Raw genomic sequence first — 25,364 nt, forward strand, 5'->3', positions numbered from 1 at the left:
AGGCGTTTTGACACAAGCTGTCCTAGACTCCTTGCTTAAGCCTCTGCAATAAACACTGTGCTCTCTTTCACCACAACCCAGTGTCAGTGGATTGGCTTTACGACCTGCCTCCGGCAGACCCAATTTGGTTCAGTAACAGATTACTTATAATACCTAATGTAAATACTATGTAAACAGTTGCCAGCATGTGGCAAATTACAGTTCCGCTTTTTGGAGCTTTCTGGAATTTTTTTTCTTTATATTTTCTATCTGTGGTTGGTTGAACCCAGGATAGAGAAACCATGGATATGGAGGGCCAACTGCATATGCAACGACATGGTAGAGTCTCAAAAACACCATGCTGAGTGAAAGCTAGACACAAAAGAAAACATACTGTGGGATTCCATTTATAGAAAATTTTAGAAAAAGCAAAACTATAGTGACAGAAAGCAGATCAACAGTTGTCAGGGGCAGAGGTTCCAGGGATAGACTGGCTGCAAAGGGGCATGCAGCAACATCGTGGGGTGATGGAAGGCCCTGTATCATGACTGCAGTGGTGATTACATTACCTTATACATTTGTCAAAACTCATCAAATTGTAGACTTAAAATGGTGAATTTTATCATATGTAAATTATCCCTCAATAAAGCTGACTTTCAAAAGTTAAAGTGAGTCTTCTAAAATGCATCCTAGAGACTTCCCTGGTGGCGCAGTGCTCAAGAATGTGCCTGCCAATGCAGGGGACACAGGTTCGAGCTCTGGTCCGGGAAGATCCCACATGCCGTGGAATAACTAAGCTCATGTGCCACAACTACTGAGCCTGTGCTCTAGAGCCCACGAGCCACAACTACTGAGCCCGCATGCCACAACTACTGAAGCCTGCACACCTAGAGCCCATGTTCCGCAACAAGGGAAGCCACCGCAATGAGAAGCCCACATACCGCAATGAGAAGCCCACATACCGCAACGAAGAGTAGCCCCTGCTCGCCACAACCAGAGAAAACCCATGAGCAGCAACGAAGACCCAAAGCAGCCAAAAATAAATAAATTTTTAAAATAAAAAATATTTTAAAATAAAAAATAAAATGCATTCTACTAAAGATTTCTGTGTCTGCATTTGTTTTCCATAGTCCTAATTCATATTTTAGTTCTATGGTAATTCAGTCCTATATAGAGTATTGTGTTTCTCATAATAATACAAATCCTTCTCTAACTGACTGGAAACAATACATAGAATTCTGTTTTATTTCCAGAAACCTTATCAAGGCAACAATTAAGTGTGTGAATTTTATTATTATCAAAATGGGAGTATCCTGATTGTGATAAATAAGTAGTATGTCTCTGATTCCACCTGCATAGCAATTTCATTGACTCTCAAAAAGGTTCTTTGGGAACCTCTTGAATGAAGACCTCAAACTCCAAAAGGTGAACACTGGTCTGTCTTTGAGACACTATACCCATGTGGAAAACATGAGACAAGGACTTCCTCCTTATTTTATTCCCTTGGGATCGAAATGTGTACTTTTCTTTATTCCCATCCCACCACTAGCACCTAATAAATACAGTAGTTTATGTTGACTCCTTCAAAATATTTAAGGCATAAATAAATGGAACTGCTGTCAGCAAAAGACTCACTTCCTAAACAATCTATATTCAAACCAATTTTATAATGTTATCAATTTGCCTAATCCTAACAATTTGACTTCCCTGGTGGTCCAGTGGTTAAGACTTTGCCTTCCAATGCAAGGCGTGCAGGTTCAATCCCTGGTTGGGGAGTTAAGATCCCACATGTCTCGTGGCCAAAAAACCAAAACATAAAACAGAAGCAATACTGTAACAAATTCAATAAAGACTTTAAAAATGATCCACATCAAAAAAAAAATCTTAAAAAAAAAATTCTTGTCTAGTCCTAGTAACCAGAAATACATACACAAGTTGCAAGCCTTAACCTGTTAAGGCAGTTCTGTGAATCCTTAGCTGGGGTAAACCTATGAATGCTTACCACAAGATAGTGTATTAAAAACCACAAGATAGTGTATTAATGTATGTTCCCTGTGGTTCCACATACAGTTTCCAGAGTTACAGAATGATCATGCTATAATGCAGGGGAGAAAAGGGTGAAGGCAACTAGTTTCCATTCACTTATAATTAGTCTTACAAAGGCTGATTAATTATGACAGTTCCACTAACTCACTGACTTGCTTTCCAGAAATTAAGGATATTTCCAGCTAAACAGAGTAATTATCCAAAGATTAGTGGCTGGTGATTAATTTATCCTCTTAAGTGACCATAAATAATAGGGATTACATTGCCTTTACATTTTTCCATAACCCATTCTCAGTTGCCACCAGACACCCAAAGTCATCAAGATGAATTAGAGGAAGAGACAGTTTAATTGGATTAAGCATTACTTTTATCTGATTTTTTTCCAAAAAATAATAATAGTCTGCCTTTTGCTTTAAGTGTCTCAATATTTGTTTCCTAATCAAAGCTACAAAAAAAAACTACCATGTATAGCAACTAATTATAATAGCATACACATAATGAACACTAAGTTATACAAAACAGTGTATTTTCAAGTCAACACCAAAAAACATACATTGCTCTTTCGTGATTCCTGACCTTTGGTATTAGCAAATCTCTCTGGTGTGTTGGCATGGGATTTAAAAGACTATATGGCTTCTGTTTCTCAAACTCTGAGGAAAAAATACTTGAGTTGGCCTTCCCTCTGCCTCCCCTCCCCATGATCACTGGATATCAAATTGACTTGTCATCAGGCCAGTACTTGCGTTCAACCCCACAAGCACAACAGTAGACAAGCATGGTCGAAACACTGCCTTAAACCCTGACATGTGCTTTAATACAGACCTTGCAAGTGAAGCCAAAAGGTACTAAAAGATGAAACAGTTACTGGAAGGAAGGGTAGGGGGTAGGGGTGTCTTGGCTTATGAAATAAGGCAGATACCCTCTTCTTGCACAATCATCAATTCCCTTTCACCCACCCCCTGCTTTTACTGGTTCTTCCTCCAGGGTCACTGCACTTCCAGCACCTTCAGCTGGGCTTCAATCACAAGAGAGCAATTCAGAACCTGAATTCTGAGAGATTACAGCACAGCACGTGAGTCAACACACACGCCCACATACAGGGACTGTGCCAACCTACTCAGTAACAAGAGTGTCTGACATATCTGTTGTGCATCCAAAGCACTTTGACATTCTTTTATCTTACTTGAGTCTCACTGCTACAACTGAGGAACTGAGTAGCTGACTCAGTTCCTAAACTCTGTGATGGCTGATCTACAAGATAACATCTTCCTGTTGAACAAGTTTTCCACCACTATCAATACTTTACATTTAAATTAGAAATATATAAATTAATTGAAATGATTCTAAGCCACTCCCACAGGCTCTTGGTCTAGAACATCTTGAAAATAAGACTTACAGACTGGTTTAATTAATCATACAGTGAATGCAAGAAACAGTAAATGCAGATAGTCTCAGAGGCCACGTAAAACTAAAGGGAGAAAAAAAGAAACAAGTCTTAGGACTAAGTTTTGGAAATACTTAAGACAATGACAGTAAAAAATACAATCTGACCTTTGGAAAGTTGCAAATCTGAATTAGAGAAATCTAAATGCTGGAAAGATTTTTTTTTTAAGGATGAAGTGTTGTTACTTTTAAATAAGATGATTTCAATGGAAACCAACTAAGCTACCTAGGAGCAGCCCCTGGGGCTTCTTGAGACAGAATTTCTCAGTTTCTATGATAACATCACATTCCTCATAAAGAGATGGGCTCTTTCCAAAGCTCTACCTCCAGCCTCAGCTCCACTCTGAGGCTCCAGGTTTACGTGTCCAGTTATCTGCTTAACATCATCCCCTGATGTCCTGCTGGCATTTCATACTCATATGTCTAACATCTGAGTCAGCCTTTCCCTGTCAACTCCTCCCCCACATGCCCCTGGTCCTGTCAGTGGCACCATCCAGGACTGTCTATATCATTTGCAGGGCTGAGTACAAAACGAAAATGTGGGGCTCCTAGTTCAAAAATTATTTAGATGCTGTCCCCAGGCATAAGCATCATCTGTTTCCATGTCACTGTCCACACGCATCACTTGCCAGACTTCCCTCAGTCTGTCCTTTGAAATGTCTCACATCTACCCCTTCCTTCCCACTTCCACTGCTGGGCCTCAAATCTACCCCGGCTCTCAGCCAAGACCTCCGTAATTGATGTTCCTCCTCTTTCTTTCCCTCTGCAACCCAGTCACAATTTTTTAAGGCACACTTCAGACATCCTTGATATCTTCCCATTGCCTATTAAATCACATGCAAACTTCTTAACTCGGCACTCAAACCTTCCATTCCCCATTCTTTCCCAGCCTTATCTTCTGGGACTTTCCTCTACAATTCCTAGGCTCTTGCCAAACCAAATTCCTTGTCATTCATTTAATGAGCCCAGTGTATAGTTGAGTATTAAAGAACCTGGGTCCTGGGCTTCCCTGGTGGCGCAGTGGTTGGGAGTCCGCCTGCCGATACAGGGGACATGGGTTCGTGCCCCAGTCCGGGAAGATCCCACATGCCGCGGAGCGGCTGGGCCCGTAAGCCATGGCCGCTGAGCCTGCGCTCCGCAACGGGAAAGGCCACAACAGTGAGAGGCCCGCGTACAGCAAAAAAAGATGTCTACAGATATATTATTTACATTGCATAACACAGCCTGCGATTCAAACACCCAGCAAAAGGAGGTCTGGCTGAGTAATCTAGGGTAGATCAGTATGATAGCCGAATATCACATTTACTGAAAACATGAAGCAGGTACGCTACCTAATAAAGAAAAATGTACCTTAAAAATATTGTTCACTGAGAAACAGAAAGCAAAATATTCACATATAAATCTACAGTTCCTTATTTCCAACTTTGGAATCCCAAACCCAAAGTTTTTTTATAAGATGGCATCAATACTCACTTGGAAGTAAAACATGATCTGAACTGACATGAGGGTACTTATGGTCTCTATTTGTCCCAATTACTCTGAATAGCCATACATTTTTTTGCAGAAATATCAGTGTATTAGATTATAGGGTGCTGCCTCAGACTCCCCTGGGAGGGGAGGGACAGGGGGTAAAAAACACAGCTGTATGAACCAGGTTACTTTTTTAAAATCAAAAAAATTCGACCCCAAAACACATATGGCCCCAAGAATTTCAGATAAGGAACTGTGGCTCTGTGCTAATGACATCAATTGTAAATTTAAAGAGTTAAAGTTTGGTATTCCTCAGCTTTGTTGAAAAAAGTGTCTGAGGGACTTCCCTGGTGGTGCAGTAGTTAAGAATCTGCCTGCCAATGCAGGGGACATGGGTTCAAGCCCTGGTCCGGGAAGATCCCACACACCGTGGAGCAACTAAGCCCGTGTGCCACAACTACTGAGCCTGCGCTCTAGAGCCCGCAAGCCACAACTCCTGAGCCCTCGTGCCACAACTGCTGAAGCCCGTGCACCTAGAGCCCATGCTCTGCAACAAGAGAAGCCACTGCAAGGAGAAGCCTACGCACTGCAACGAAGAGTAGCCCCTGCTTGCCACAACTAGAGAAAGCCCAAGCGCAGCAACAAAGACTCAACGCAGACAAAAATAAATAAATAAAATAAATATATATTTTTTAAAAAGTGTCTGAAAGGCATGCATTCTTTCAGGAAGACTCCTTATAATGCTACAACTGCAGGAGTGTGTGAAAAGACAAACCAAACCCCTCTCCAAATAATTACAAATTCCAAACCAATAAAACTGAACTAATTACAATTTCTTTTTGCTTAGATTCAAGATTTCACATTTCTGGAAAAGGGTCAGTCTTCTGTCCTACTGAGCATCATTTTACAGACACAAATTTATTGAAAGAAATGATAAACTCTCATATTTTTATAAAGAACACTGAGCTAAAATTTAGGTCATTTAAAAGCATCATTTTAAATCTTTTAGTTTAAATAGTCATTTAATATGTAACCATTTTTATCCAGGCAAAGATTTTTTTTTTTCTGGTGGCAACACAATGCGGCTTTGAGCTTTTTTTTTTCTGGTGGCCAGCAGCAAACTGTGGGGAATGCTCTATTTGCCTTTGCCCTCATACAAGTAGCCTGTGTACCAGAAACACAAAAGAACCACCAAACAAGAGGATTCTTGATTAGTAATTATTTATCACTCTGGATTTAAAATTATGCATACAAACACAAATATTCATCTATTATCTCTTCTGCCCCTTCTCTAGTCCCTCTACCCGTCCCTCAAAAGAGAAATATCAATAATAATTTTCTGCGCTGTGTCTGGCTGGGGCTCAGGTATGATTAGCATCGCATGATCTAGCTCTTAGTGACTGTCCATCTGATATTAAATATCTCCATTTTGATCCAAAACAAAATGTGGTCAAATAATGTAACATGATTTAAAATCAGTTCCCTGGGACTTTCCTGGTGGTCCAGTGGTTAAGACTCCACACTTCAAATGTAGGAGCCACGGGTTCGATCCCTGGTCGGGGAACTAGGATCCCACAAGCTGTGCGACACAGCCAAAAAAAAAAAAAAGCCTCTCCTCCTAATCTGTTTATATACAATTAACGAAAGATTGTCATTATAAAACTAAAATCAGTTCCCTTTACCAGTTCCAGCCTATTCCATAATTAACATTTTTCTCTGAGAAGAGACAAAACCTAACAACTACGATGAAAACTCCATACATCTATCATTTATTCCCACAAAACCGCTTCATCTTAGGCCAAATTTACTATTACAGTCATTAAAGTTAATACATCTAATGCTAATGGTTAATTATTACTATTATAAAAGCAACACTTGTTCAACATAGAAAAACTAGAAGCTACAGATAAACCAACAGAGACTAAGAAGTCCAAAAACCTGGCACTGGGAGGTAACTTTGGAGTTGGGGGTACTGCTGCCAAAGTTCAAGTGTTACATTACTGCAGGAAAACAACTGCAATTTTCTGCCCCCATCTGTGCTAAAACATCAATTAACTTTGTGGAATGCCATTGTTTAAACAACCATTGACAAATGTGAATCCTTTGAGATGCTGACATTTGAAATTGGAACTTGAAGTCAAAACTAATAAAAAGGATAATTAAGCAAGATGAAAAGGTTTTTACTATTAAAACCAGTCACCAGAGCAACCCACCCCACTTGGCATTAGTACCTACACAGAAAAAGTCAATAAATACCTCTGTTTAATGAGTAGTGGTTTTCTACTCTAATGAAACGTATCTCAGAATTGTTTTTTGGATCCAGTCTAAGTTGGTCACAAGACTAAATAAATTTTGACTTTCTGAACACATGCAGAACACTGTTGATGCAATTTACTCTTTAGCAAAGAAAAAAAAAAAGGGTAAAGCTGAACCACAGACCAATGCACCTTTCCCTGAGTTTTATACGTTAATTTAACCACTGACCTTAGATTTAACTGTCTAATGATAGAAACGCATACCTTGAACTGAATTCAAAACTCCAGTCACTGATTCTCAAGTTGGGGGACTGGAGGAGGAAGGCAGCACAGTTCCCCCTCACCAAGAGGAGCATATCAGAGAGGCACACTTAGTTTTTTGGGGTTTTTTTTTGCGGTACACAGGCCTCTCACTGTTGTGGCCTCTCCCGTTGCGGAGCACAGGCTCCAGACGCGCAGGCTCAGCAGCCATGGCTCACGGGCCTAGCCGCTCCACAGCATGTGGGATCTTCCCAGACCGGGGCACGAACCCATGTCCCCTGCATCGGTAGGCGGACTCTCAACCACTGCGCCACCAGGGAAGCTCCACACTTAGTTTTAAAAAGCGTATTCAGTATTATACTTTTGTCTTCAAAACAACAAATAAAGAATCCTAGGGGATTCCCTGGCCATCCAGTGGTTAGGACTCGGCACTTTCACCGCAGGGGCCTGGGTTCAATCCCTGGTGGGGGAAATAAGATTCCACATACCACGTGGTGCGGCCAAAAAAAAAAATCTTAATTATTTCCATAATACCACTAAAAGTAAAGGGACAAAATCTTAGCTGGTGGAAAAATAAAGAAACATGGCTTTATCTTCCGGGTATTAGGGAATCTCACTCAAAAGTTAAACTACCCTTGGAGGTGTGTATCAAAATTTTCAACAGCTATGGGACTTTTATGTTTGGGAACAAAGCGGGTTAGAAACACTGCTTTGGTCCACATACCTTATTTCAAATCTTTATTTCATATGTATCCCCATAATTAAAAATTAGTGAAATGCAATAGCCAAGACATGGAAACAACCTAAATGTCATTCATTGACAGATGAATGGATAAGGGAGATGTAATACTAGGTTGGCCAAAAAGTTCCTTCAGTTTTTAAGTAAAAATAAAAGATACATTTTTCATTTTCACCAAGAACTTTAAAGAACAATGTATTCACCGTTTTGTTCCACTGCCTTCTGTCATTTTTCAGGCAACTTCATAATTCCATCTTCCAAAACTTTTTCTTTTTGAGCAAAGAACTGTTCCAGGTGCCTTTTACAGTCTTACAGGGAAATGAAATTTTTTCCATTAAGAGGATTTTGTAAAGACCAAAATAAATCGAAATCCGAAGGTGCAATGTCTGGTGAATACAGCGGATGAATCAGAACTTCCCAGCCAAGCTGTAACAGTTTTTGCCTGGTCATCAAAGAAACATGCGGCCTTGCGTTATCCTCATGTAAGATTATGCATTTTCTGTTGACTAATTCCGGATGCTTTTCGTCGAGTGCTGCCTTCAGTTGGTCTAACTGGGAGCAGTATTTCTTGGAATTAATCGTTTGGTTTTCTGGAAGGAACTCATAATTAGAGGACTCCCTTCCAATCCCACCATATACACAACATCACCTTCTATGAATGAAGACCAGCCTTCGTTGCGGTTGGTGGTGGTTCATTTCACTTGCCCCACAATCTCTTCCGTTCCACATTACTGTACAGTATCCACTTTTCATCGCCTGTCACAATTTATTTTAAAAAACGGAACGTTTTCATTGTGCTTAAGTAGAGAATTGCAGACAGAAATACAGTGAAGAAAGTTTTCTTCACTTAACTTATGTGGAACCCAAATATCAAAGCGATTAACATAACCAAGCTGGTGCAAATGATTTTCAACACTTGATTTGGATATTTTGAGTATGTTGGCTATATCCCACATGGTATAACTTTGATTGTTCTCAATGCCTCGATTTGATCACTATCAACTTCAACTGGACTACCAACCGTGGAGCATCGTCCAGTGAGAAATCTCCAGCACTAAACTTCGCAAACCACTTTTGACACATTCGATCAGTCGCAGCACCTTTTCCATACATTGCACAAATCTTTTCTTTACATTTGATTTGCATTTTTACCTTTCTTGAAATAATAAAGCATAATATGCCGAAAATATTGCCTTTTTTCTTCCATCTTCAATATTGAAATGGCTACACAAAAATTCACCAATTTTGATAAGTTTTTTTTTTAAGTGCACGCTGATATGACAGCTGTCACAATACAATCCAACAAAATTGTTTCTAATGAACTTAAAGACAACTAAGCACTGTTAGAGTCAGCTTACAGAAAACCCCAAACTTTTTGGCCAACCCAATATATATATATATATATACAATGGAATACTACTCAGCCATTAAAAAGAATGAAATAATGCAATTTGCTGCAACATGGACACAACTAGAGATTATCATACTAAGTTAAGTAAGTCAGAAAGAGAAAGACAAATACCATATGATATCACTTGTATGTGGAATCTAAAAATATGACACAAATGAACCTATCTATGAAACAGAAACAGAATCACAGACATAGAGAAGACTGGTGGCTGCCAAGGGGGAGGGGGTTGGAGGAGGGATGGAGTGGGAGGTTGGGGTTAGCAGATGTAAGCTTTTATATATAGAATGGATAAACAACAAGGTCCTATATAGCAAAAAGAACTGTATTCAATATCTTATGAGAAACCATAATGGAAAGGAATATAAAAAAAAATAATTCAGTTATATGTATAACTGAATCACTTTGCTGTACAGCAGTAATTAATACAACATTGTAAATCAACTACACTTCAATTAAAAAAACTTAGTGGGACTTCCCTGGTGGCACAGTGGTTAAGAATCCACCTGCCAATGCAGGGGACACGGGCTCGATCCCTGGTCCAGGAAGATCCCACATGCCACAGGGCAACTAAGCCTGTGCGTCACAACTACTGAGCCTGCGCTCTAGAACCCACGCACCACAACTACGGAGCCCACGTACCACAACTACTGAGCCCGCATGCCTACAGCCCGTGCTCCACAACGAGATGCCACCGCAATGAGAAGCCCGCAAACTACAAAAAAGAGTAGCCCCCGCTCACCGCAACTAGAGAAAGCCCGCGTGCAGCAATGAAGCCCCAACACAGCCAAAAAATTTAAAAATTTTTAAATTTAAAAAAAAGAAAATCATGACTACATTAATATAAGCATGTAATAAAGTTAGAAATTCCATCTGGCCACCTTCTTAAAAAAATGAAATAAAATAAAATAAAATTTAAAAACTTAGTGAAATGAAAAAAGACTTCAATTTGGGAATAAGGCAAGTCACCTCCTCAATTTCCTAGTTCTAGTTCCTACATGCAAGGCGGAATGCAGTCATTTTGCTGTTAATGAAGATAACTTAGCTAAGGTATGATCACACACATCTGGTACACAGATAACTAGGAGCACTGCTTTCCTCCATTACTCCAGTCCTAGAGGGTGGCTCTGTGTAGTGCTTCTGCACAGGTCCCAGGAGAGCTGGAGTTGTTCCTTCTGAAACACTGCCAATAAAAACACCCACAGTTGTGCCTGGGTGGCACCAGCCTAGACGGGTGCTCAGAGCTGGGGTGAGCTGACTGTTGGAGCAGTGTTTGGGGTTTCGTTTGTTTTCGTTAAGGTTTGTTTCACTTCAATATGAGATCAGATCTCTAGCTGGGTTGCGATAACTCTAAATGGAATGGATTGGACGACTTCACAGGATTTCTGATAACTTGGGTAGGAGACACTAAAGGTTCTAGCGAACATTTAGGTAAATATGCAGAAAATAGTTTCAAGGGGATAAAAAGGCAGTATTCTACATTTCAAGACAATTTTAACAGAAGGATAAATCTTTGTCCAGATAAAAAGATGCTCTTAAATTCAACTTAACGGATGTAAATACTGATATCATGTGTCCCAACCTTAAACCGTGCAAGTTGCAACTTCACTATCTATAAATAGAGGTAATGACACACTACAATGCTACTCTAAAAAAATAAAATTGAGTAATGTATATGAAAACCCTTTCTTTATGGTAAAGAACTATGCAAATTATCACTTAAACAAATATGGATTATCTTAAAAGTGCCTTTCACAGAATGCTAGATTAGATGGGTTGAAATTAGGTTCTATTTCTTCCACTCTACTCTAAGCTTAATTCGTAACTCATTTGAATTCGTGCTACCCCCAAAACATTCCACATGCATCCCCCCAAAACATAACAGTTGCATAAAAACATTGTTTATCCCATAGTTGTGATAAAAGAAATAAAATGGCCAACCATTTCATCAGAACCTTATAAGGACCAACAACCACACTGAAGAGAGGAGTGGCACACATAAAGTCACAGAGGCAAAGACAGCAGGACAGATTTGGAAAAGTGCAAGACCTTCGGCTAGGCTGGAGCGTAAAAAGCAAGAAGGGAGAGGGAATTCCCTGGCGGTCCAGTGGTTAGGGCTCCACGCTCCCACTGCAGGGGGCCCGGGTTCAATCCCTGGTCAGGGAACTAAGATCCTGCATGCCGCGCAAGATGGGAGAGAGGTGAGAAGCAAGGCTAGAGGGTCAGGCAAGGGCCAGTGCTCAAAGGCATTTGGTTTTCCCAGAACTAATGGGTATCACTGATGGCTTTTAAATAGAAAAATGATATGGTCCAATGTTTCAGGAAAACCACTCACTTGTATAACTGAGGACAGGTAGACCAGTTAATGGGTTATGACAATAATTGAGGCCAAAAGTAATGAAGGCATGAATTAAGGCACAGCACTAAAGGAAAAGACAGGGATTGACTTATGAGGCATTAAGGAGGTAAACACAAAAGGACTGTCTAATTTAATGAAATAGGAAAGGAAAGAGGAGAAATAAGAAATTAAGATGGATTTCAGGTTTCTGACATGAGCCATCAGAGGTGTTATGCACTGAGAGAATTCAGAAGGAAGGTTACGCCTATCCACAGGTGGGCTGTTGTTTTTGGTGGCAGGTGAACACTAAGTGGGGTGGCTAAGAAATGAGTTCATTTTAGCTAAGTATGATGTACCTGTGCATCCAAATGGAATTTTCTAGAAATAGGTAATATGGGTCTTGAACACAAAGAAGAAATTTGGAAATAACACCCCAAGATAGTGGCTGGAGCCACAGGGCATATAAGACACCCAGGGAAGGCAAGAAAAGTGAAGCAAGCACATGGCCTGGGACCAAGCCTCAAGGAACTGCAACATGGATCCAACAAGGACCCATAGGGCTTCCCTGGTGGCGCAGTGGTTGAGAGTCCGCCTGCCGATGCCGGGGACACGGGTTCGTGCCCCGGTCCGGGAAGATCCCACATGCCACGGAGCAGCTGGGCCCGTGAGCCATGGCCGCTGAGCCTGCGTGTCCGGAGCCTGTGCTCCGCAACGGGAGAGGCCCCAGCAGTGAGAGGCCCGCGTACCGCAAAAAAAAAAAAAAAAACAAGGACCCATATAAAAATGATACAACAAATCACATCAAGAGAACAGAGTACAATTTATTCTAAAAGATACTTCAAAACCTCTCCTGAAATAATTCATACACTTTTATTTTTGGTTGAGTTGGTTCTTTAGACTGTTAATTCTATTGATAAAAATTCTACGATAAAACATGACAGAAATACTCATATTGTTGTACTTAATCAGAATTCACTACACACTATTTACACTTTTCAGTCTTGCTCTGAACTCAGAAACATTCTGGAAACAGAGTATGAAATGCTCACACCATGCTCATGTCTTTATTATTCCAAAATCCCGGAACAATTTTTGTGGTCTAATAACTTATTTTAACAGGCAGTTTAGATGAATTCACATGGAATATAAGGTTGGATGTTTTAAGATGGAAGAGAATGAAGGAAATTCAAGCATCGTAACAGCTGCCATAAGTGAGTTCTCTTGGCTTTTCAACCTCTCTTTGAGTGCAAATAAGAGTCAGGTATTTTCCTTATAGTGAAACATGTATATAGTATAGGACCACGAATCAGATCATTCGTTCACTGAAACCATCTTAAGAAAACACCATTACCAAAAACTGTCCTATGACATAGAAATGGTTAGCTATGCAGACAGCTTTCCCCACCAAAAATAAAGCCCTCTCCATAAAAACCAGACATAGCAGTTCAGTTCTGAGCTATAGCCAAAACCTCCTGTAAGTTCAGGTGTAGCATACAATTGCAGTATGTATATATCAGCATAATATCAGTATGTAAATGCAAAAGCTTTTTTTTAAAAAAAACCTTCAGGAAGAGCTAACTGACTTAAACTTTCAGAGGTGCTAGTAAGACCACGTTGAGAGGTGTTGCACGATGCACTCATCCCTAAATGCTACTAAAACTCCTACTTTGTGATTATAACTATCTGAAGAGCAATCTACCTCCACACAGGGAAGGCAGAGTTGCGTTAATGATTATAACCAAAGAGCGTCCCTTTTTGGACTTTTTGATTGCCTACTTTCCTTTAAAACTGAATTGAATTTTTAATACCTTGATTTATACTTGAAAATATCCAAAAGAGGAAGATAATGTGCAGTGTTTCTCAAACTTATTTAACCACAGGCCTCTTCTTTAAAGAAAGGCTATTAAAGAACACATTTTGGGAATTACTAAAAGAAGTAGGGGTCTTCTTGACCAGGCCTCTGGACCACAAAGACATAATTTCTTCAAAAGAATATCACTAAAAAAAAAAAAAAAAAAGAATATCACTAATGACCCTAAATACTGATTCTGAAAACATACTTGTTTTAAATAGTTTTTAAACATCAATATACCACTAAAATATTTTTTTCTTTTTCCAGGAAGAAAGTAGATAAGGAAACTAGACTAATACCCTAGTAATATCCCAGAGAATATCCACAACACTGTGTCAGGAAGCTAAAAGAACCCTAGAATCTTTCTCAGTTCCATGAAGGAACTAAAAATAGGTTTTCCAATAACCAGTTAAAGCAAAGTTGCAATTTCTAAGGGAAAACAATGTTCCAGTTAATTGTAGTATCTGTTTTAGTTTTCCCAAAAGTGTCTGACTTCCCCCTATCCGGGCAAGAAGCACGTACATATGAACAGATAAAACGATAACTCAAGCTCAGCTTGCTCCCTCTGATGGACCTTTCTAACACAGCAGTATGTGCAAGGCATATCTCTGAGTGCCATGTCAACAGGAGCCAAAATAACGTAATAGGGCTGTGATGCACTCAACATTTTTAATTGGATCTACTGCCTAAATCAGAGTTCGGCTTTCTTCCCCTTTCCAAAGTCTTAATTTCACCAAGTGAGATTTATTGCCACAGAGAAAGAGGCCATCCAATGCCGTTCCCAGCCTCCACCGTTGGTGGGAATTTCCTTAGAATTTCAGCCTCTTACATTAAGACTGAGTCCTGGTATACTGCAAAGAGAAGTACTCTGTTTACTTATTTGTATCCCACAGCAGATCAAAAGGGAATCAGCTGTTCTCCTTGGGAACAGCTGACTTCCTCTCTCTATTACCACCTCCAGTGCCCAGCACAGAGGGTGTCAGATACTTGGTAAACATTTGTAGAATGAATAAGGAGTAACATTAAGATGTGTAAACTCGCTTATACCTTAGTGTGAATGAATTTCTCCACGCCCTTTTCCTGAGAAATTTTGGGTGGATCGTCAGTGACACAGAAAGAGGTAAGAGAGCCCTGAAGAGAAAAAGTAAAGCCTGAGGAAGGTTCCTCTTCAGTTCTGCCTTGAAGTACTGTCCTGGTATGGATCAGTCTAAAGGAGCCTGGTTCTTCAAAGGAAACCCCAGACTTCTTCTTGAATGCCATGTGAAATTATCTTGCTTCTCCGTGAACATCTCCCTATACTTCAAAAACCTAATTCTTTCTGGGCTTCCCTGGTGGCGCAGTGATTGAGCGTCCGCCTGCCAATGCAGGGGACACAGGTTCGTGCCCCGGTCTGGGAAGATCCCACATGCCGCGGAGCGGCTGGGCCTGTGAGCCATGGCCGCTGAGCCTGTGCGTCCGGAGCCTGTGCAACGGGAGAGGCCCCAGCAGTGAGAGGCCCGCATACCACAAAAAAAAATACCTAATTCTTTCTTTCTTTTTTAATTTTGGCCACGCCGCACGGCTTGCAGGATCTCAGTTCCCCAACCAGGGACTGAACCCGGGCCACAGCAGTGAAAGCACCAAATCCTAACCACTAGACCACCAGGGAACACCCAAAAACCTATTTCAACGAGACATCAACAACTGGCAACTGCTTACTGACAGCCAAGTAAGACCAAGAAACAGGGACCCTAATCTTTCAGACCTCTTTTCTAACGCCAGGATTCTCGGTATAGTACTCAATCAATTTCTAACACTTGAATTAACCAAACATAAAGAACACTGGATTAGCAGAATGTTATCTAGCCAATGCAATATGATCAAGCATTAAAAACCTAGCTTCTGAAGTCACATAAACCTGAGGTTGAACCCTGGCTCCACCACTTACTTAATCTCTATAAGCCTGAGTTTCCACATTGGAAAAGAAAGATTAAATAAAGCCTATCTCGGGACTTCCATGGTGGTCCAGTGGGTAAGACTCCATGCTCCCAATGCAGGCGGCCCGGGTTCAATCTCTGGCCGGGGAACTAGATCCCACATGCATGCCGCAACTAAAGATCCCGCATGCCACAACGAAGACCCGGCACAGCCAAAATACATAAATAAATTAAATAAATAATAAATAAAAGCTCAACAGATAAGTTTCTTTAAAAATAAAGCCTATCTCATGGAGTTGCAGTAAGGTTTAAAATAGGAGTGCATGTAAAGTGCTTAGCACTGGGCCTGGCACATGTGAAGTTCTCGAGAAATATGAACCATCATTTGGAAGCCTAGGTTCCCATTCCAACACCACCTCCCTGTGTATCCTTGGGCTTATAATTATAAAGAAGCTAATGAACACGTGGAGACTGCCCTCTAATGCCGGAATTATCAATCATGAATAACGTAATAGAAAATGGACCGAGGGCTTCCCCGGTGGCGCAGTGGTTGAGAATCTGCCTGCCAATGCAGGGGACACGGGTTCGAGCCCTGGTCTGGGAAGATCCCACATGCCGCGGAGCAACTAAGCCCTTGCGCCACATCTACTGAGCCTGCGCATCTGGAGCCCGTGCTCGGCAACGAGAGGCTGCGATAGTGAGAGGCCCGCGCACCGCGATGAAGCGCGTCCCCCGCTTGCCGCAACTAGAGAAAGCCCTCGTACAGAAACGAAGACCCAACACAGCCAAAAATAAATTAATTAATTTTTTAAAAATGAAAGAGAAAAGGAGGGAGAGGATATGGAATGCACGGGCTCTAGTCTCTCTGTTCCAGACTTCGAAACTTTGAAAAAATAAAAGCCTTGAACAGTTCCAGATATGTTTTACGTTGTACTTGAAGTTAGCATACGTTTGATCACAGATGACTCAGCATTAGAATATCCAAATAAAAAAGACTGAAGAGTCAAACTTCAAAGCAGGTGTTCTCAAACACTTCAGGGCCTACTGTAGATGAGACTTTATATGAAACACGTGTGTGTGTGCGTGTGCGCACGCGCGTGTGTGTGAGTGAGTGTGAGAGATGGAGGGAGGGAGGGAAAGAGAAAGTGGGGAGAGAGAGAATGAGAGGAAGGAAGAAGGGAGCAAAGAAAGGAGAGAGAGACAGAAGGGGGGTGGATCTCAACATTAACTGGCTAAAAGACTATCCTGTCACCATTTTTTCACCGATGAGGTGACCTCAGACCTTAAAGTTTATCTGCTGTACATGTTTCACATATCGACCAAGTACAAGTACAGGCTTTTGTGCCATCTAGCTGGGGTGTTACACAGGGCCGTTACAAGTGCACAGGGCCCCTCTGCAGGAATTAAGTAAAAGGCACCCAGAGCACAGGCTGGTTTCCAGTCACCACTGACCCTGAATTGTGTACCTTTGTGCAAGGGCACAACCAACCGCACATGGCAGTCATGCAGATGAGCACAAAGATCTTCAGTATTTAGCTGGCACCCCTGTATACTTGTTTGTGTGGTACACACCCCCACACACACAAACACAGCTGAAAGCCATCAAGGATTTAAATGAGTAAATGGAGAAAGACATTCAACAAAACTGAAAATAGAGAGTTTCAAAAAGTTCAAGAGAGCAGGTCCCTGTGGCCTCCCTCCCCTTCAGCTACCCAGAATTGGCCTGTTGTAGCAATGGGAACCTTGGGGACGGTAGATACAGAGGCTTCGACACTGCAAAACTCTGATCCCTGGTAAAGCTATGGTCTCTCTCCAGCAGTTGCTCACTCTCTCTCAAAAAAAGTTAGGAAGGAGAAAAAATAAGACACTCCACAGATAGCAATGGATCTACTCACCTGAGTTTGCAAAACCAGTGGTAAACAAAAGACTGTTTTGTTTTGGTGTTTTGACTTCAATAAACGTCTGTAATCCCAGGCAAGAATATGCTAAATGCTGAAGGACCTAGTCTTAAAATGTTGACTCTGTGAATTCTGCCTCCTTGGGCTTTTCCCTCCCAGATACCCGATACTCATAGAGAAAAGACACAAAATAATTTTTGTTTACTACTACATATGCATATCTATCCTGCTAAACTGTACAATAGTTGCCTTCCAAGCAGGTACATCATATTACATTTTGAACACTTTTGTATCCTGTGACCTGCAGAACACAGCAGCTTTAAAAGCTATTTAAGGAACAGAAATTCCAGGTTAAATATGGTACCTGATTCACATGCGCAAGGAGCCAATGTACAAGAATATGCATGGCAGCATTGTCTATAGTAAATTTGGAAGTAACCTAAATGTTTATTAAAGGAAAAATGCATATAAAGTATAATATATTCATACAATGGAAAACTATGAGTTAAAATGTAAAGAATTTAAGCTACCAGCTCAAATTGAGGTATTATGGGGATAAACTGCAAACAATGCAGAGTAGAAGAAAAGCTGAATAATGATACATATAGTATAATACTCTTTATATATAAGGCTTTAAAACTCCCAACATTACCTCTCTCTTAGAATTTGTTACGAGTCTTGTGTATTTTTTGTATGCACACTAAAGACCTAAGGAAAACTCTAAAAATAAACGAAAATTAAAGTTAAAAAAAAAAAGGACCATTAACCATATAGTTGCCCAAATGGCAAAGAGGGAGCCTGATTTAGTAATGGAAATCACTTGGCCCTTTAAGTCATAAGATGTGTGTCTCATCTCCATTCTGGGCTCATTAGGACACTTTATTTCAACAAGCTTCACTTTTCTCACCTAAATGGGGTTGACAACGCCCGCCTTGCAGGATGACATGAAATAATGTATGTAAAGGCATTATACAGAAGGTCTTGGATTTGGTAGATCAGGTAATAACCAACCCTCTACACAGAAAAAAAATTTTAAGTCTGCACCTTTTTCATCTAATTTGGTATATGATTAAATATGACAAAGAACACACTAGGAAAGGGCAACCCTTCACCTCCCTCTTCCCAGTCCCTGATCTGGCTGTCTCCTATATTTAGCAGAGTGACAACCCCTTCCCCCCACCGCAAAAAAAAAAAAAAAAACGCCACGAAACCGTGGTTCCTTCAGGGCCCCCTTCCGAACTCCCGTGACCTTGGAATACATATCTTTCATCTCGCCAACGCTGCCTCCCCGCAACACAAACAGCCCTCTGCAGCGCCGGGAGCAGATGAACAAAAACCCAACCGTCACGGTCACGAAAGAGACCGTAAAAATGACGGAGCGGTGTAATAGGGTTTGGAAGGGTCTGTTTGTTTTCAAAAATTAAGAGAAAGTCTACCGCAGACTCTTAGCCCCTATTCTGCAGAGAGGAAAGCAGGAAGATCTAGGCAAATAAGTTTTGCGACTTGTTTCCAAATACAGTGCCTACATCTGGATTCAACACAAAGACAGGCGCACCGAGCAGGCTGCTTTTGCAACTGGACAGACCCACCCCTCACAACCTCCGCACACACGGACCCACAGAGGCGCACTAGGCGGCGCCGACGCTCGCTCCGCACGCGGGATGCCCGGGGGTCCCCGCGCCAGCCCCCTCGGGGATGGCCGCGACGGGTGCTGTGCCTCACCTGTCTTGAAGACCATCTTGTCATCGTCCTTGGACCCGAAGGTCTTCAGCATGGACACGAAGAGCACCCCGCAGGCGTTCTGGATGCCGAACACCGACCCGTTGCACCACATAGCCGCCAGCATCACCAGCCAACCCCAGCCGCCCTCAGGGGGCTCAAGGGGCTCAGCGCCCGCCGGCCCCGCCGGCCCCGCCAGCTCTACCTCCACCTTCTCGGCCCCCGCCGCCTCCGGGCCATCCAAGGGTCCCGGGCCGGGCAGCGGAGCGGCCCCTGGGGGCGCAGGGCCGGGCGGCTGCGCCTCGCTCGGCCCCCGCGCGGCGGCGGGCTCCTCCTGGGAGGGCACCATGGCCCGAGGCGGCCCCCTCGGGGGCCAGGGAGCGCGAGGGACGCGAGTTCCCGGCAGGCTCGCGGAGGAGCCGCCGAGTTGGGTTGGCGGGCTAGGGAGGCCGAGGTGAGGGTGGTGGAGGCCCCCGTGGGCAGGCGGCGCAGGGATAAGCCTCAAGCCTCCCGGTCCACAGCCCCGCACCCTGACTGAGCAGGCGGCTGGGTAGCCCGGTCTTAAAGACGCCCGCCCCCCCGCCCCACCTCCTGGGGGCGTGGTCGGCGGTGGGACCTGCCCCGGCCCACCCCCACCCCGCGGCGCGCGGAGCCAGGTGCCTGCGGGTGGCTGTATCTGCGCGCGCGTTTGCAGCGGGGCCTCCTCCTACCCGGCGGGGGTCACAGATGTGTAGGTCACCCCGCCACAAAGTGTTAACGGAAGGGGCGCGTCTCCTCCTAGGTGCACGCTGGGTGGATCATCAGGACCACAGTGCGGGACCTTCTTTAGCCTCAGCTCACTGACAGCCTCACGACTAAACTAACATTGTCTCTTTGTTTTCTTTTTGTTTTGTTTTCTGGCATTCACCTCTTATTACTAATTCTAATACATAACATACGTTATGCCACCTGCTGACTTAAAAAGGAAGTCGGAAAGATTAGAGGCCTTGTTTAATTTCTCCTGCATTCACATGCAATTTCCTGTGAATACTTGGCATAATGAACAGGCTCATTTTGGAAGACTGTTATACCAGTCTTCAAATAACAAACATTTTTGACAGACAGCTGAAAAACACTAAACTACAGCACAGTTGTTTGTACTTTAAACAAACACTAGCACCTGTATTCAACTCTTGTGTCTCCCTGAAGCATGGAGCAACAATGTATGTAAAAGAAATGAAGAGTAACTAGCTGCGCAACATTGAGCACAATTTTTTTTTTTTGGCTGCACGGGGTCTTAGTTGCTGCATGCATGGGGGATCTAGTTCCCAGACCGGGGATAAAACCTGGGCCCCCTGCATTGGGAGCACGGATTCTTACCCACTGGACCACCAGAAAAGTCCCTTAAGCACAATTCTTAATTTCTCAGTTACTCAAATTCTTCACTTCAAAGTCAAAATATGCTAGTTACTTTATGATGGAGTACACAAATGAGTGTGATTGATCACATTTCTGCCTCTATCTGTTCAAAATCTAGTAGAGAGAAGTCCTGGGATAGGAGTGTCGGATAATAAGTGTTACAACACATATACAACAAAGAGAAGTGGGATGGAACCATTAAATTCTCTTCAAAACGCTAGAGAAGAACTTATACAGCAAATAGCCTTTGAGCTGAACCCTGAATCATACAGGGAACTTCAGTGGACAAAGATAGGGGAAGAGCCTTCTAGGTAAATAGCAGAAGCTAAGGGAAAGCAGGGTGTACTTGAGGAACAGGGAACAAAGCTCAAGTATATGTCTTAGGGATGGGATTAGAATGGTAAACTAAAGAACAGTCGCCCAAGTGCACAAAAATGAATGTACAAGGATGTTATTCGAGCACTGTTGGAAATAAAAAGTGGAAGCAAAAGTGTGCATCAGTAGAGAATTGATTAAATATGTACTATATAACCACTAAAAGTTATGATGTTCACCTCTTGACTTTGAAAGTCACAACATTTCATTGAGCAAAGAAAGCACATCCAAAAAAAACATGGTATGGATTATAACACAAAATATAAAATAGATATCCATGAGTCAACATTGATATAAGTAAATGATTAAGTACATAAATAAGGGGGGAACAAACACCTCCTTGCCTGACCTTCTTTCCCCTCTTTTGAATGGTGAATTCTCACTATATCTTCAAGGCTTAACTCTAAAAGGAAGTCACCTTTATCAATTCTCCCTCCAGGCTTCCATATTTTATTTATAACACTTCTCACAGTCAGCAGAGTGGTTTTCAGTCTCCTTAACTAGAGTAAGAATTTTCAGACGGTCAGATGATGTCTCATGGAGCTTTGAACCACAGCACCACGCACAGTGTAAGTGAACAACAAATAGTTGTTGAACCAAACTGAATTGAATTGAAAAAAATTTTTTAAGAATCACACAGCATGAAATTGATCACATCAACTTCATCCCATATTTTCAGGTGGAAAATCGTCAGTATTTTTTAAACAACATGAATTTATTTCCCAATTATAAAAGTAATACATGCTCACTATAGTAGATACCACAAAAAATAATAAAATTTTTAAAATTTATTATTACACCACTCATATAACCTCTCTTAACATTTAATAGTTTTTAATTATTTGTGTATTCATGGAAGATAGAGCATCAGTTTTGTAACTACCATTATTGCATATTTCCCCTATAAACTACGGTATGGCATCATAAAAAAAATTACGAGTCTTTTAACCCTTAATGAAAATTGCTACATCCAAGATGATGAATGAAACATAAAGAAGCCCAATGAGATGAGGATGCCCAGTAGACTTTGCCGCAGGCCATCTTCAAAGGTCCATGTGACTTAGATTTGTACATCAGCAAAGTTATTTACCAGTTACCACATGTTATGAGTCTTCAGGACTGCTCACAAAGCTACAAATCTACTATGTTTCCTTCCAGTCTTTTTTTTCTCTTTACATTTTTAAATAAAATCTGAATCACGGTATTGTGGACTGTGTACCCTCCCCCCACCCAGGCAAAAAATCGTATTGAAGCCTTAATCCCCAGTACCTTAGAATGTGACTGTGTCTGGAGATAGGGCCTATAATAAAGGTAATTAAGTTAGAATAAGTTAGAATGAGGCCATTAGAGTGGGTCCTAATCCAAGCTGACTGGTGTCCTTATAAGAAGAGGATATTATGACACAGAAAGAGAGAGACACAAGGGAAAATCATGTGAGGCCACAGGAGGAAGGCAGCCATCTGCAAGCCAAGGAGAGAGGCCTCAGAAGAAAACAAACAAACTTGCTGACACCTTGATCTTGGACTTCTATCCTCCAGATCTGTGAGAGATAAATTTGTATTGTTTGAGCCAGCCAGTCCTCAATATTTTGTTATGGCAGCCCTAGTAAACTAATATACATAACTAAGCAAAATTTTGTACACTGCATTCTTTTCACTTAAGCCATTGTATCATAAATAACTTCCCATGTTATTAAATATTCTTCAAAAACATGTTTAGTGGCTATATAGGCTTCAACTATAGAGATGGACCATAACTGATTTAACCATTTCCTATCACTGCACATATAATTTATTTCCGGTTTTTCACGATTATAAATAATACTGTAATAAACATCCTTACACACAAATATTTATCAGCATCTGTGATTTTTTTTTTTTTTTTTTTTTGCAGTACTCGGGCCTCTCACTGTCGTGGCCTCTCCTGTTGCAGAGCATGGGCTGCGGACGTGCAGGCTCAACGGCCATGGCTCACGGGCCCAGCCGCGCCGCGGCATGTGGGATCCTCCCGGACCGGGGCACGAACCTGTGTCCCCTGCATCGTCAGGCGGACTCTCAACTACTGTGCCACTGGGGAAGCCCTGTGATAATTTTTTAAAATAAATTTCTAGATGTGAGATTACTGGTGAAAAGCACATGCATATTTTAAGACACTAAACACGTTGATAAATTTTAAAGCAACTTTGTCAGTTTATAACCCCACCAGCACTATATGAGAATGCCATGTTAGTGCTCCTCAGGAAGTATGGAATAATATGATTATTTTTAAATCCTGCCAATTTAGGATTAAAATGAAATTTCATTATTAGTTTATTTTTCAAAGCTTTAGCTATAAGTGACAAATATATTTATTAATCATCTGAATGTCCTTTTTTATAAACGGTCTCTTGATAGTCATTCTCCACTTTTCCCAACAGGGAAATTGATGTTTTTTTCTTAGTGATGTTTACTAATGTTTCTCATATAAGTTCCATGCATTTCTCATTAGGATTATTTTCAGACATTTCACTTTCATGTTGTTGTTGCTGCTGATGTCGTTGTCACTGCTTTTGTGAATGAATTTTTTTCCATGAGAGCTTCTAACTGGTTGTTGCTAATACAGTAAAAAACAATTAAGTTTTTATTTTTACTTTGGTCTAACTTTGACGGTAAAGCATTATCGACTACATTAAGATAATGAACACCAGCCTAATAAAAAAAAGAAACCTCTTATCATTTTATAGCTTGTTAGATCCAATCCTACATCTTAAATGGATAAGTTTTAACTATGTGTACACATTTACCCATTTTACATTCCTAATTGAAAGTAACTTCAACATTTTTTTTCTAATGCAAACAACTTCTAATGCAATGACTTCTCCCTTCACATATTTTATTTTTATATAAAATGTCTTTAAAAGCAAACACTGTGCATCAGTTTTTATACTGTTGATTGTTCAATAAGTCTTCTCAAACCCCTATTAGGGGATCCAAAACCAGGTTAAGAAGGTTGAATAATCTTCAGAGAAGATGTCTCCAAACTATGCTATGCTGACACCCTCCAACAGAAGACACAGGCTATGGTGGCAAGAGCACTTGGAATCAGAAGATGAGCTCTGTCACTTCACCATCTGTGTGACCTTGGCCCAGTCACTTGCCTAACTGCAGGTCAGTTTTTTTTGTTTTTGTTTTGTTTTAATTAATTTATTTATTTATTCAATTTTGTCTGAGTTGGGTCTTCATAGCTGTGTGCTGGCTTTCTCTAGTTGTGGCAAGTGGGGGCTACTCTTTGTTGCGGTGCATGGGCTTCTCATTGCGGTGGCTTCTCTTGTTGCAGAGCACAGGCTCTAGGCACACGAACTTCAGTAGTTGTGGCCCGCAGGCTCAGCAGTTGTGGCTTGCAGCCTCTTGAGCGCAGGTTCAGTAGTTGTGGCACATGGGCTTAGTTGCTCTGCAGACTGCAGGTTCTTACCGGACCAGGGCTCGAACCTGTGTCCCCTGCATTGGCAGGTGGATTCTTAACCACTGTGCCACCAGGGAAGCCCACAGGTCAGTGTTTGAAACCCAAACACAATTCCTCGGCCTCTAACCCCAATCCATCCACCCCACACTCCATACTGACAGCGCTACCTCAGTCATACTACAGTTTACCTCAGATATATTTTAGTATCACTAAAGAGGTTTGGGGAAACCCATTCTTTAGCAGCATTTTCTTTGCAAATATTCTGGAACGAGAACTGTGGATTAGATACTTAATCAGCTTCATTTGCAGAGGGTAACACTGTGCAACCCTATCCCAAATTGTAGGAGTGTGTCCTATTGGTGGCCTGTGGCTCCCCATGCTTTGACCATCTACACCAAGTGTCCCCAAAGCATGCCCAACACAGATCTGTCAACTGCAGCGTCCTACCATTAGCACCCTGCTACTGTTGAAGCATACTAAATGGAATTAAATTTACTGTCATGACAAGGGAAAACATATTGATAATTTAAATTTGGTAATAAGAGTCCCTTTCCCTGTGGTACAATGGAATTTAAGAGGATTTTGGAGGAAGGAGATTTGAACTCAAGTCCTGGCTCGACCCTTCACAAGCTGCCAACACAAGGCCCTAAGACTGTTGAGGAGATGAAGTAGGATAATGACCAGAAGCTGTCTGTGACCTGTGCCTCCCTGTGGAGGGGCTGTGGCATTATTGTTGCTGGAAGAATGTCCTTAGTTGTAAATATTTCTTGAAATTTTGTATTCTTGGAATCATACGATATTACCTCTAGAGAAGGGATCTTATTAC

At 41.7% G+C, this 25,364-nt stretch overlaps 1 protein-coding gene across 1 annotated transcript in view; it reads right to left on the minus strand.

Annotated features, from left to right (window-relative positions):
• The window catches only part of SLC16A10 (solute carrier family 16 member 10), a 136,207-nt gene extending 116,534 nt beyond the window's left edge, over nucleotides 1–19,673 (minus strand). Inside the window, exon 1 of the mRNA XM_032651687.1 lies at nucleotides 19,328–19,673. Coding sequence (XP_032507578.1) covers nucleotides 19,328–19,673 — 346 coding nt within the window. The remainder of the gene's footprint in view (nucleotides 1–19,327) is intronic.
• Nucleotides 19,674–25,364: the final 5,691 nt, after the last annotated feature.

Source organism: Phocoena sinus, chromosome 12 (assembly GCF_008692025.1).
Source record: "Phocoena sinus isolate mPhoSin1 chromosome 12, mPhoSin1.pri, whole genome shotgun sequence".
In the NCBI taxonomy this organism is placed as follows: Eukaryota; Metazoa; Chordata; class Mammalia; order Artiodactyla; family Phocoenidae; genus Phocoena; species Phocoena sinus.